General features: G+C 40.8%; 2 protein-coding genes across 2 annotated transcripts; both read left to right on the top strand.

The window, feature by feature from the left end:
- Window positions 1-671: 671 nt before the first annotated feature.
- LOC121849983 (peptidyl-prolyl cis-trans isomerase D-like) lies at window positions 672-1,554 on the top strand (the record flags this gene model as incomplete). The annotated part of the gene is made up of 3 exons (XM_042339763.1): window positions 672-843; window positions 926-1,032; window positions 1,348-1,554. Coding segments are annotated over 3 exons (486 nt in total), but the record flags the coding sequence as incomplete, so codon positions are not given.
- A 2,154-nt stretch (window positions 1,555-3,708) lies between these two features.
- Window positions 3,709-14,305, top strand: ppid (peptidylprolyl isomerase D; the record flags this gene model as incomplete). The annotated part of the gene is given in 9 exon segments (XM_007899200.2): window positions 3,709-3,849; window positions 3,932-4,038; window positions 4,355-4,543; window positions 4,917-5,036; window positions 10,101-10,207; window positions 10,841-10,991; window positions 12,049-12,135; window positions 12,974-13,016; window positions 13,126-14,305. Coding segments are annotated over 9 exon segments (1,034 nt in total), but the record flags the coding sequence as incomplete, so codon positions are not given.
- Window positions 14,306-14,565: the final 260 nt, after the last annotated feature.

Genomic DNA, 14,565 nt, shown 5'->3' with positions numbered 1-14,565 from the left:
GTGGACTGTTGGTGTCTGAAAATGAAACTGAGCAGGATTACCATTGCAACAACACATCATCAGTCAGGTAAAACCTGTCTCACAAGCTGACTAAGTCCAGCTCACATTCCATATTTGTGGGTGAACAATCCATCACTTGGTGAATTCTGCTTCACAATGATAGGAAAAGCCAACATTCGCAGGATCAGAAAAACGACATCACTATAACGCTTGGTTGCCACAAACTGTGGCAACTTTTCTGTAGATGTGTCTGGGAGACATGCAACTTGGAGCCTCCATTCCTTCTTTTCACAGCATAAGAAGAGCTTTGCTGTACTCACTTTGTCAATTGAGAGATTGGATGTCTCCGTTGGATTTTGGTTAATCAATTGGTTAAAATCTACTTCATTCTATAAAAGCCCTTGTTAATGCCATCTCATGCTGCGCTCAGTTAATGAAATCGGGGGGGTGGGGGGGAGGCAGTGGGAAAGAAGGTAAATAGTGTTGCCCAGTGTTTGGTGACTCCATGGCGAAATGCCAAGCTGAACAGGTCTGAGTAATCCACGACATTGTTGATCAGCTTGTCTGGATCATCAGTAAGATTTGTAGATGTTCTCAAACATGTGAGATAGATCCTAGAAGGTAGGGTGCTCTGAGCTGGACGGGCACTGTGCTGATTTGATTTGCTTTTTAATGTGCAAAACATTGGTTTGTCTCTTTTAGTTGGACGCTTAGTGCTGGAGCTGTTTGCTGATGTCTGCCCTAAAACGGCTGAGAACTTCCGTGCATTATGCACTGGAGAGAAAGGAATTGGACCCACAACTGGAAAGCCACTCCACTTCAAAGGCTGTCCTTTCCATAGGAGTAAGTGCATCACTTGATTCTGCAGTCACGAGTTTGTTGTCTAATTTAAAATGACAATACATTAAACAAATTTTATTTTTAGTTATAAAGAAGTTCATGATCCAGGGAGGAGACTTTTCCAATCAGAATGGAACTGGAGGAGAAAGCATTTATGGAGAGAAATTTGAAGATGAAAGTTTTCATTATAAGGTAAAGTGAATGAGTTGAGGAGAGCCTGAATAATTGTTAGCTGGATCACTGATACTAGATGGTAATGGATATTGAGTTAAATTGAGCTTCTTTGACATCAAATTAAAGGGTATCTTCTCAGTTATAGCTGTTCCATTTTTTTAAAAAAACTTTCCTTTAATCACTCTGGTTATGGAAAGTCTTGTGTGTGATCTAGAGAAAATTTAGAGTACCTGAATATTTTATAAAGTGTTCTAATAGGCTACATGTTTTTGAAATGAATGTCAGCAGGTTGTTCATATCTAGATGTTTATTCCCTGCTCTTGCCCCTTGCAGCATGATTGTGAGGGGCTGCTCAGCATGGCTAATGCAGGCCCAAACACCAATGGTTCTCAGTTCTTCATCACAACCGTCCCCACGCCTCATTGGCACATAATCCGAAGTGAAGACCTGTACATTATTTTCCCCCTGTACACTAGCTCAGATCATGAGACTAATTGTAGCATTGTAAGTGCTGCCATAGCTGAGATAACCAGGGACTAAACCTGCCATCTTGGTCTGCATACTTAGCACAGTACCATTTAGCCAATGCAGCCATCAGAGATAGACATTTAACTAATTAAACTCTTAAGTGTAGTGAGATACATCAATAATTCGACACATGCAAGATTTTTTTTTCCCAATGTGATTACATTTAAATGTATTTCTACAACAGACAGGTACCATTACAGACGAGAATTTAAAACAAATCTATAATTAAGGCATCTCTGTGTATACGTCAAGAGAAATCTCCCTCTATTTATGTAGAACAATGATAACTCAAGTTGGAATAATAGGACAGACAGCATTTTAATATGTTGTGCTTTTTATCCGGCTGATCATGAGAAATCAGACCACGTTAGATTCCAATACAATAAAATTCGGGTGATGGGATTGGAGCACGTTTTGAGAAATATGAAATCTTTTGAGATTCCATCATCAAAATTGCACAGATTTATACAGAATCTACACCAACGAAACAACAGGTCATTCGGCCCTAGTAATAAAGTGAAAGTGTTTATGCAGCAACATGAACCTCCACCAATCCTACTTCTCTGCCCTCTTATCTCTAATGCCTCCCTCCCATCCTTCCCATCCTCCCCCTTCCCATCCCTCCCTCCCATTCTTTCCTCCCTTCCCTCCTTCAATCCCCTCCATCCTTTCCTCCCTTCCCTCTTCCCATCCTCCCCCACATCCTTTCCTCCCTTCCCATCCTTTCCTCCCTTCCCATCCTTTCCTCCCCTCCCACCCTTCAATCCCCTCCATCCTTTCCTCCCTTCCCTCCTTCCCATCCTCCCCCCCCATCCTTTCTTCCCTTCCCTCCTTCCCATCCTCCCCCCCCATCCTTTCTTCCTTCCTCCTCCTTCCCATCCTCCCCCATCCTTTCCTCCCTTCCCATCCCTCCCATCCTTCAATCCCCTCCATCCTTTCCTCCCTTCCTCCTTCCCATCCTCCCCCCCATCCTTTCTTCCCTTCCCTCCTTCCCATCCTCCCCCCATCCTTTCCTCCCTTCCCATCCCTCAATCCCCTCCATCCTTTCCTCCCTTCCCGCCTTCCCATCCTCCCCTCCCCATCCTCCCTCCCTTCCCATCCTCCCCCCCCCCCCACCCCCTCCCTCACTTGCCTCCCCTTCATTGTGTGTGAAGCTGCAGAACACCATGGAGGAAGCTAGAGGGCAGCACATACCCCCCCACCTCCCCCTTTGCTGGTGTCCTCCATGTTCTTCTGGTTACCATGCAACCGCCCCCCCCCCCCAGACCAGACCAGGCCCAGACCAGGCCCAGACCAGGCCAGGCCCAGACCAGGCCAGGCCCAGACCAGGCCCAGCAAATACAAAGAAACTTATTTTTTTTGGACGCGAAATAATTATTAAAAAAGGCGAGATTCAAAAACCAGGAGAATCGAACCCCTTCTATGAGCAACGATTACACACAGGGGGGAGGGAGGGAGGGGGGGAGGGGCGTGGACTGTTGGTGTCTGAAAATGAAACTGAGCAGGATTACCATTGCAACAACACATCATCAGTCAGGTAAAACCTGTCTCACAAGCTGACTAAGTCCAGCTCACATTCCATATTTGTGGGTGAACAATCCATCACTTGGTGAATTCTGCTTCACAATGATAGGAAAAGCCAACATTCGCAGGATCAGAAAAACGACATCACTATAAACGCTTGGTTGCCACAAACCTGTGGCAACTTTTCTGTAGATGTGTCTGGGAGACATGCAACTTGGAGCCTCCATTCCTTCTTTTCACAGCATAAGAAGAGCTTTGCTGTACTCACTTTGTCAATTGAGAGATTGGATGTCTCCGTTGGATTTTGGTTAATCAATTGGTTAAAATCTACTTCATTCTATAAAAGCCCTTGTTAATGCCATCTCATGCTGCGCTCAGTTAATGAAATCGGGGGGGAGGCAGTGGGAAAGAAGGTAAATAGTGTTGCCCAGTGTTTGGTGACTCCATGGCGAAATGCCAAGCTGAACAGGTCTGAGTAATCCACGACATTGTTGATCAGCTTGTCTGGATCATCAGTAAGATTTGTAGATGTTCTCAAACATGTGAGATAGATCCTAGAAGGTAGGGTGCTCTGAGCTGGACGGGTACTGTACTGATTTGATTTGCTTTTTAATGTGCAAACCATTGGTTTGTCTCTTTTAGTTGGACGCTTAGTGCTGGAGCTGTTTGCTGATGTCTGCCCTAAAACGGCTGAGAACTTCCGTGCATTATGCACTGGAGAGAAAGGAATTGGACCCACAACTGGAAAGCCACTCCACTTCAAAGGCTGTCCTTTCCATAGGAGTAAGTGCATCACTTGATTCTGCAGTCACGAGTTTGTTGTCTAATTTAAAATGACAATACATTAAACAAATTTTATTTTTAGTTATAAAGAAGTTCATGATCCAGGGAGGAGACTTTTCCAATCAGAATGGAACTGGAGGAGAAAGCATTTATGGAGAGAAATTTGAAGATGAAAGTTTTCATTATAAGGTAAAGTGAATGAGTTGAGGAGAGCCTGAATAATTGTTAGCTGGATCACTGATACTAGATGGTAATGGATATTGAGTTAAATTGAGCTTCTTTGACATCAAATTAAAGGGTATCTTCTCAGTTATAGCTGTTCCATTTTTTTAAAAAAACTTTCCTTTAATCACTCTGGTTATGGAAAGTCTTGTGTGTGATCTAGAGAAAATTTAGAGTACCTGAATATTTTATAAAGTGTTCTAATAGTGCTACATGTTTTTGAAATGAATGTCAGCAGGTTGTTCATATCTAGATGTTTATTCCCTGCTCTTGCCCCTTGCAGCATGATTGTGAGGGGCTGCTCAGCATGGCTAATGCAGGCCCAAACACCAATGGTTCTCAGTTCTTCATCACAACCGTCCCCACGCCTCATCTGGACAACAAACATGTGGTCTTTGGTCGAGTGCTGAAAGGAATGAGAGTGGTAAAGATGCTGGAAAATATAGAGGTGAAAGACGAGAAGCCTGTAAAGGTAAGAAAAACAACATGCACCAAAAAGCACAGTAAAGAGGTGAAGAATAATTAGTTCTAGATTAAACTGCATTTTTAAGATATGTGACGTTTAGGTTCAGGAGTTAATTTATTACCTTTTAAACCAGTTCAGGTTTAATGTGGTCAGTTTGGCAATAGTGAATTTATTAATGAGCTGAGGTTGTTGGTTGAGCTCAGGGAGTTGCTATGGTGTACATAATCTCCACCTCGCAAAGTGAGCCTGAGGACTTTCTGATTGGTGTAACTCAACTACTCATTGGCTAAACGTGCTGAGGTGTCAGGAAACTATTAACTATCCTGCTTGAATAGATGATGCACTAAATACAAGCGTTTTGTTTGCTACTTTTTCACAGCTGTGTGCTATAGAAGATTGTGGACAGATAGAAGGTGATGACTGGGGTTTAGCTCCTAATGATGGTTCAGGGGATGCTTACCCAGATTTCCCAGAGGATGCTGATGATCAGGTGGACGATGTAAGTAATTTGTGATTCCCTCTGCCTTTTTTCTTTCTTTGTATATATGTATGTAGTATGTAAGAAAATATTACATGGGTGTGGATTTTCAAATTGTTAAGCACCTGCACAAGACAGTTGAGGGCTGTTCAATAGAAAGCACAAAGGATGTGATTTGAGAGGAGTTTTGAGTGGTGTTGGGGATGAAAATGAAAACTGCTTGATTTTTTTTATTTTGCTTCAGTGGTAAGCTTTTTGGATTCTTAATTCATGTATCTGTTTAAATTCACTTCAATTTAAAAATTTCCTAAGGATCGTCTTAAAACACGAGCAGTGGAGTTTAATTATTCTCTTTCAGGTCAAAAACCTAATCGTGTTTAAGTTTAACCCACTAGACCTGTGATTTACCAGTGTTCAAGGAGCAGGCTTTGAACTGAGGCACTAAGAAAAGGGTTTTACATTTTTCAATCCTACAAATTACAGCACAGGAGGAGGCCTTTCAGCCCATTGCTGGAGCTAACTCCTCCAAGGAGCAGAGGCACGAGAGCGAGGGGCTGAGCCGAGATCTAACAGTGGGGATAAAAGCCACAGCGAGGAGAGGCTCGGATAAAAAAACAGCGAGAAAATTAAAAAGTGACATCAGATCAATGTCACAATCAAAAACTAACTGCGAACACGAACTACTGACTAACAGTAAACTAACACTAACTACTAATTAACAACACTAAAAAAATTGAAAAAAGATTAAGATTTTAACTTATAAAAAAATAATAATTAAATAAAACTTTTATTCACAGTGGGGGGTGGGAGAGGTGACAATGGCGTGACAGGTATTGTGTGAGGACTGCAACACGTGGGAGTTGTTGGAGGGCAGTCTGAGCCCGGGCGACCACATCTACAGCAAATGTCTGCAACTGAGGCAGCTCCAGCTCAGAGTGTCTGAGCTGGAATCCGTGGTGCAGACATTGCGCAGCATCAGGACAGTGAGTGCTTCCTGGATAATTTCATCCTGGAGCCAGTCACTCCCCTGAGGCTCAGGGAATGCATAGATGATAGTATCAGTCAAGGACAGGATAGGGTGTCTGACAGGCAGGAGGTTAAGGGAACATCAAAGAAAGTGGTAGTGAAGCCTCAGGCTTTAACCTTGGTCAACAGGTACGAGATCCTTGCAACCTGTGTGGACAAGGAAGCTTGTGAAGAGGAAAGAACACGTGATTCCAATATTAGGAGAAACAAACATAAAGTTGTAGTGATTGGGGACAAGACTATCAGGCGGACAGATACACTTATCTGCAGCTCCAACTTGGAGACCCGAAGACTCTGTTGCCTTCCTGGGGCCGGGGTGAAGGACGTCTGGGCGGGGCTGGAGGAGAATCCGAAACATGAGGGCAAGGATCCATTGGTGGTACTTCACATAGATACCAATGACATAGGTAGGGTTAGTTGTGATGATTTGAGGAGGGAGTTTAAGGAGCTGGGAACTAAATTAAAACAAAGAACATCAAAGGTAGTGATATCAGGATTGCTGCCTTTGACATGTGCAAATTGGTACAGGAATAAGCAAACTCGAGAGTTGAATGCATGGCTGAGGGAGTGGTGCGGAACGCAGGGGTTTCATTTTATGGGCCACTGGCACCAGAAGTGGGGGGAAAAAGGGGACTATTTCAAAAAGATGGGCTCCACTTAAATCGGGCTGGGACAAATGTCCTAGCAAACCGAATACATAGGGAGGTAAATAAAGCTTTAAACTAGAAAGAGGGCGGGAATTAGAAATAATCGCAAGCCAGCAGTATTGAGAAAACTAAAGATGGCAGAACAGAATAGCGAGAGAGGTAAACAGAATAGGTCAAGGTGGGGTAAGAAGCTCAGTAAAGAAGATAGGGCATCAGAGAGTAAGGGAAATGGTAAGAAAATAAAATTGCTGTATCTGAATGCACGAAGCATTCGGAATAAGATAGATGAATTAAAGGCACAGATAGATACAAACAGGTATGATCTAGTAGCCATTACTGAGACATGGTTACAGGGAGATCTAGGGTGGGAGTTAAATATTCCAGGGTTTTCAGTTTATAGGAAGGATAGACAATGTGGAAAATGAGGTGGTGGGGTAGCCTTGTTAATAAAGGATAGAATAAAAACAGTAGAGGAAAGATTTCAAATCGGATAACCAGGATGTAGAGACTGCACGGCTAGAATTACGAAATAATAAGGGGCAGAAAACATTAGTGGGAGTAGTTTATAGACCTTCAAAAAGTGATCACAGCATAGCTCAGGGTATTAATCAGGAAATTAGATGAGCATGTAGCAAAGGTAATACAGTAATAGTGGGTGATTTCAATCTTCACATAGATTGGGAAAACCGAATCGGCAAAAGTAGGGTAGAGGAGGAATTTATAGAATGTATGAGAGATAGCTTTCTGGAGCAGTATGCTGAGGAACCAACTAGGGGACAGGCCATCCTAGACCTTGTTTTGTGCAGATGGATTCTGGAATAGTTCCCATTGATTGGAAGATCGCAAATGTCACTATTTAGAAGGGTGGGAGAGAAAAGATGGGGAACCATAGACAAGTTAGTCTTGACATCGGTGGTAGGGAAAATTCTAAAATCCTTAATTAAGGATATCGTAATGGGATACTTAGAGGATCACAATATGATTAGACAGAGTCAACATGGCTTTACAAAAGGGAAGTCATGCTTAACAAATCTTATAGATTTTTTTGAGGACATATCAAGTAGATTAGATAGGGGGGGAATCGGTGGATGTAGTGTATTTAGATTTCCAAAAGGCATTTGATAAGGTGCCGCATAAAGGGTTGATTCACAAGATTAGAGCCCATGGAATTAAGGGGAATATATTAGCATGGATTGAAGAATGGCTAAAGGGAAGAAAACAAAGAGTAGGGATAAACGGGTCCTTCTCAGATTGGCGGGATGTGACTAGTGGAGTGCCACAAGGATCAGTGCTTGGGCCTCAACTATTTACCATCTACATCAACGATCTAGATGAGGACATCGAACTTAATTCTAACCCAAATTCGCGGATGACACTAAACTAGGAGGGAGAGTAAACATCGAGGATGACACAAAAAAAAATGCAACGAGATATAGGTAGGCTAGGTGAGTGGGCAAATAGGTGGGAGATGAAGTCTAATGTGGGAAAGTGTGAGGTCATCCACCAAGGTGGCAAAAACAGTTGAGCAGATTATTTTTTAGAAGGGGAGAGACTCGATAGTGTTAGTGTTCAGAGGGACTTGGATGTCCTTGTACACCAGTCACAAAATGTTAGTTTGCAGGTACAGCAACCAATTAGGAAGGCTAACGGTATGTTGGCATTTGTTACAAAAAGATATAAGAGTAGGGAAGTCTTGCTGCAACTATACAGGGCCCTGGTTAGACGGCACCCAGAGTATTGTTTTTTGTAAGTTTGGTCTTATTTAAGAAACCTTGGAGGGTGGTAGGTTGGTACCAGGGATGAGTTATGAGGATCGGATGAGCAATTTAGGCCTATATTCTTTAGAATATAGAAGAATGAGAGGTGATCTTATAGAAACCTATAAGATTATTAAGGTTTAATAGATAGTGGGAGACTTTTTCCCCTGTTTGGAGAAACTATAACCAGGGATCACAGTCTTAAAATTAGGGGTAAGCCCTTTCGCACTGAGTTGAGGAAGAATTTCTGCACTCAGAGGGTAGTGAATTTATGGAATTCTCTACCCCAAAGGGCTGTAGATGCTCATAACTGAGATCGATAGATTTCTTGTGGATAAAGGGATTAAGGGATATGGGGATAAGGTGGGTAGGTGGAGTTAGAATAGATCAGCGATGATCTTATTGAATGGCGGGACAGGCTCGAGGGGCCGAATGGCCTACTCCTGCTCCTAATTCTTATGTTCTAATCCCACTCCACTAGTCTTTCCCTGTGCTCTTCAGTTAAAGATTTTTTTTCCAGTTGTCTTTTTCTTGAAGGCACAGCCTCACACTGTGGGGAATGTTACATAGGTATTGGGTTTCAAGACCTCACCCAGTGACCATTCTTCATGTGTCAATCTTGATAACCATTGCCACACACCTGATTGATCATGAGATTTCCACAACCTTAACCAATCCTGATCTCTCCTCTATATATGTGCACTAGAGTCCAAGCTAAGTTTATTTTTCTCCCTCTCGAATCAAGAGGGAGTTCATTGTGTGTTCCTATTGCTGCCCTGGCTGAGTTCGTTACCAGAGCATGGATTAGAGACTGAACCCGTGTCCTTTTAAAATATAAATATGTAAAATGTGTCACAGACCAGCTGAAAAATCTGTTTAAGGGTTGCATTTCAATGAAATTGTGCAGACCTTAGAGTTTTGTATCAGTAGAGAATTTTTCTCCAGATTTTTTTTCTTATAAAAGCAGATAGAGTATTATAACAAAAATCTAAATGGGCAGAATACATTGGTTGGCAATGATCCCCTCTCACTTGATCATACTGTTTGATTAAACATGATTGCCTCAGTTAAGGTAATTAAGTTTTAATTTGGAAATGCAAAAGGGAATCAACATGACCTTGTCTCTACCCCCATTGGGATTGTGCCTTTATCTGAGGAGAGTTTGAGAGGATGATGACACTTTTGTTTTCAGCTGCAATAAAATAGCAGGAGCAACTGGGGGATTTGAATGTTTTCATTTTCTCTTGCCCTTCACTGTCTTTGTAATAAAATAGTAAAGAGATTATTTATTTTCTCTCCTTCTCTCCTCCACCCCCATCTGTAGGCGTAGGTTTGAAGTAAGTGATGCTTCATTTCAGATTTGTTACTTAAGTTACTCCAGTTTGCCCATTCAGCGAGCCTGTCTGATGTTTAGCTGCCTGAAAATCCATTTTGAGTGCAGAGTAGAAATCTATATGTGTCAGGCTAATGGTTAACGGAGCCTGGATGTGGAAAGTAGCTGAAAAAGAAGTCAGTAAAATCTGTAAACATTTGATATATAAAATCAGAGTTGGTTATGTGGCTTTCTCCTTTGTTTTGGCTACAACATAAACTGGTTATGCTAATGAACTTATGCAAACTAATGAAGCATTATTTTTGATTTTCATTGTGAACAGGTTGATAAAATTATAGCTATTGCAGAAGACTTGAAGAATATTGGTAACAACTTATTTAAATGCCAAGACTGGAATATGGCCCTCACGAAGTACGCCAAGGCTTTAAGGTGCTTATATTCTTGCTTTAGACCCAGTGTACTAGAATGATAAGATGATGCATCTCCATACCAACAAAGCTTCCTTTATTTTGACATGTGTTGCTTTACAAAGTTAAGAGCTTGATAGAGAGGTCCTTGGGAAATAGATAAATTGAATGATGAAGGATAGGGATGAAAGGGATTAGAAAGATAAAACGCTACCATAAAATTAGTAGAAGGGGCTGTAGAGTCAAGTCAATGCCATGTTCCTTTACACTCTTCAAGAAATACTTTAGCCTGGGTTGTCAGGTTGAAGCATTTGTACATTTGGGAAGGGAATTTTACGGGTGTTGTACTGTTTGCTACTTGCAAGTAAAGAACAACAAAATAATGGTTCGGGCAGAGAGCAAGGTGAGAGTGGAGTATTGAAAAAAATGTGAACCATTTTGAAATGGTTGCTTGGATATTATGGTCTTGAATATTCAAGTGTACTTTACTAATTTTTAAACTTTATTGTGGAACAGTTAAGTCATGATGGTGACCCACTGATCATAACCACTGTAACTGTTCTGAACCTAAGCTTGTTACTTCAGAACTGCCCTACAAACCGGCCGTAGATGATTGAAATAACTTATTTTTCTCTCCTCCTCTGAACTCCTGAAGATATGTGAGTAATTTTGGAATTGAAAAGGATGATGAAGAAAATTCCTCATATAAAAAGTTGGAAGATCTTGCAGTGAGTTGCAATCTGAACCAAGCAGCCTGCCAGCTGAAACTGTGTGACTGGACTGGAGCTATTGAGAATTGTGATACGGTCAGTGCCAGGTCTTTCATTAAATTGCAAAACTTTTAACAGTACACAAATTAGACTTGTTACATTGCTAAGTTAAATCACTTATGGTACATCTTGAAGGTTGACAATCTAGACAAATGTCGTATTGCCTTGTTAATTTTAGAAATTTTTGTTTTTAGAAAATAGGCGTTTAGGAGTGTTTTCTGGTTAAAGCCTCACCAGTATTGGTATTTCTGTAGCATTAATACTTGATGTGTTTTTTAGAAGGAAAAAAAATGCTATCTTTGAAGCTTATGAAACGCAAAACATTCATGGACATGTTTTTTATTTCCTGAAACTTTTTTTAATCATTAGCAATATTTTCCAACATCATGAGTTGTTTTTTAAACTACCGCATCATCTTTCTAAAAAGCGTAAAGTCACCCGCATTTCAGGTGAAGAATTTCTTTATATCAAATTGTTGTATCAACTGCCTGGAGACAACTCAAGCTGAAGCCGGGACTCTGTAGACTGATTGTTGATGGGAAGAAATTATTTCCACTGCTCAGTGGTTTAGTGATGAAGGGTAATTTAAGATAATTACCAAAGGAGTGAAATGGACTTAGGAAGATTTTTTTTACACACAGAGGAGCTTCGTTAGGATATGGAATGCACTGCTGGGTGTGGTGGTTGAGGCAGAATCGACATTGTCGTTCAAGAGGGAACCAGATAGATATCTAAAATTGAGTAATTTGCAGGGTTATGAGGAAAAGGCAGGTAAATGGGATTGAATGGATTGAATTCTCAAAAGAGCCAGCACAAACATGATGGCCCGAATGGCCTTTCTCTGTACTGTAAATTTCTATAGTTTTATATTTGAGATGTACTATGAGTGATGCGTTCAGCTTTAATGTGAGGGTACATCTTGTATCTTTGACTTTGTCTCTACTGACACAACTGCATTGCCCAGTTGATGTAATTTAATAATCCTTGCATTTGATTCCCATAAATGGGAATGCCTGATGATATGTTAATATGGATGAGCAGTATGCTTTCTGGTAGAAATAAATCTCATGCCTAATATTAATTTCTCTAACAGGCTTTTGAAATTGATCCGTCAAACACTAAAGCGTTGTATAGAAGGGCTCAAGCATTGCAGGCACTCAAGAATTATGATCAGGCTCTGGTAATGTATCATTATATTTTTACCATTTGTTCTTTTTGTCAGTGACCCATGAGACAAAAATGTGTTCAGCTGTAATAGGGGGTACGAGTCAGTTAAAATTAATTTACAGTACAAATTACAATACAAATTTACATTTAAATATGGTAGTGCCTTTCATATCGGGAGGACATCCCAAAGTGCTTTACACTGCTAACTGGGGGGTGGCAGCAAGCGGGGTTGCGGAGGGAAAAATGATCAAAAAGATGCAGAAGAGGTCTTGAGACAACCTTGAATGAGATGAGGGAAGGAATGAATTGTAGTGACTCAGATGGAGTTCGAGAGACGTGGGGTAGAATTGATGAAAGCCCCACTAGCCGAGGTCAGGTGGATAGGGCAGGGGACATGAAGCACACTGATTCTCGCTGAGCAAAGTGAGCAGCGGATCACTCTTGTTTAGTAGAGAATACTGAATACCTTTTTTTTCCTATCATTCAAATATTTTGAATGTCCTCTTCAGGACCTTTGAGCTCATAGTCTGGACTGACATTCCAGTATAGTACTGAGGCAATGGTTGCATTATTGGAGGCGTCATCCTTTGGAAGAGACATTATCCAAGGTCCCATTGCCAGTTCAGGCGGATGTTAAAGAATCTGTTACACTAGAAGGTACACTGGCCAACAATCCTACAGATAAAATTGGTCATTTGCTTCCTGGCAGTTTGTGGGACACTGTGCAAATTAACTGTACGTGTAAATACACTAGACAACAATTTTCTGTAAAGCTCCTTAAAATGTTTTGGCATTATGGATGCTTTATCGATTGGAAAGATTATTATTTATGTCATCTTGTTTTGAAATAGGCTGATCTTAAGAAAGCCCAAGAAGTTGCACCAGAAGACAAAGGTATGCTACAATCTTTACAAGAACAAACTTCCTTTCAATATCACATACAAAATGTTTTGGGACAACTCCTTAACTGAAAACATTTTTTTTCTCCTTCGCATATTCCTAGCCATAAACAGTGAAATACTCCGAGTGAAGCAGAAGATAAAGCAAGAGAAGGAGAAAGAGAGGGCAGTTTATGCAAAAATGTTCGCCTGATGATTGTGGTCTGGACTCGCATTTCCAATGAGCCGTTGTGTGGTTAACGTAAATGTTTTTTTTAAAGTCTTGATGCTCAGAAAACGTGTGAATTTGTTTTTGCAGCCAGTTTATGACCTAGACAAAACTAAATCAATTGGAGGGGAAAAAGTGTGCTGATACAGTATTGTATGGGAATAAGTGAGAAAATTGTTGGTAAATACAACAACAAATTACATTTATATAGCACTTTCATGTTGGGAGGATGTCCCAAGGTGTTGGGCAGTCAAGGGTTTGCCCCTGAGCTGGGGATTGGAATTGGGAAGGCTGGAGGGCAAGGGAGGATGATCGAATTAACAATCAAACAGGAAGGTCTTGAAGGAGGTAAGGGAGATGGGTGAGGTAAAGTGATTCTGGGATGGAGTTCCAGAAGGTGGTGTCAGAAAGACTTAAGGCCTGACATGGAGCAGACCAGTGTATAGTTGAGCAAATGTTTCATCTTAACTGAGAAGAGTTAGCTACAGACTTGGAAAACTTCAAGCCTTATCTAATTCAGCATGACAGAAACAAAAGTTGTTCAGCAGTTCCCTGTGACATATGCTAATATGTTTATGTAACTCTTTGGTTAGTATCCTGTACATGCATCGATGTTTTTTGTCTGTCTCTGAAGAGATTGTTACTTCTGTAAATGATTTCCTAGAATGTTTTCGTGTAGAAGAATCACTTCCAAGTTTCAGTGTTAAAAAAATATAGTATGCCTTGCACGTCAGGCATATTCTACTGTATTCACCAACAATTTTCTTATTCATTTCTCACAACTGAAAGGTGCCGTTGACAAATTGCTGTCAGGCCAATCAAATGTAAGCCTCCTTAAATACAGTGAACCACTGGTTGGGCTGCGTTAAGATTTGTGTTTTGCCCCCCAGTCTAATATCTTGTTTGCTGTGTGAAATTAAAGCGGAAAATATTTAATGTTGATGGTACAAACAACCCCCTATATTGTTTGGCAATCTAATGAGCATGTAATGTTGCTACATGTGCACGATATCACAATGAACTACAAAACGAAATGGCTCGTTTTCTCAATAAAATATTTGAGATTTTTTTCTGTATTTCTGGCTTTGGGTTTTTTGACACGGACTAGATCTTTCAAATGCTTCATTTAAAGGTAATTATTTGATGGAACTACTTCACATGGTCTTATAGAAAAAAAACAAGTCTCTTTATTCTTGTACTCAACAGAAGCTGGTTAGTTGTAGCTTCTGTACATGTGACTTTAAATATTAAAGGGAGATATACTTGGTAAGTTTTTTTTGGTTAGCTAAATGTCGACAATTGTGGAAATCCATTATGCTAAAGAGTATTCAAACCA

The sequence above is a fragment of the Callorhinchus milii genome, unplaced genomic scaffold (genome assembly GCF_018977255.1).
Source record: "Callorhinchus milii isolate IMCB2004 unplaced genomic scaffold, IMCB_Cmil_1.0 Scaffold1, whole genome shotgun sequence".
Classification (NCBI taxonomy): domain Eukaryota; kingdom Metazoa; phylum Chordata; class Chondrichthyes; order Chimaeriformes; family Callorhinchidae; genus Callorhinchus; species Callorhinchus milii.
This window is presented reverse-complemented; position numbering and strand designations above follow the sequence as displayed.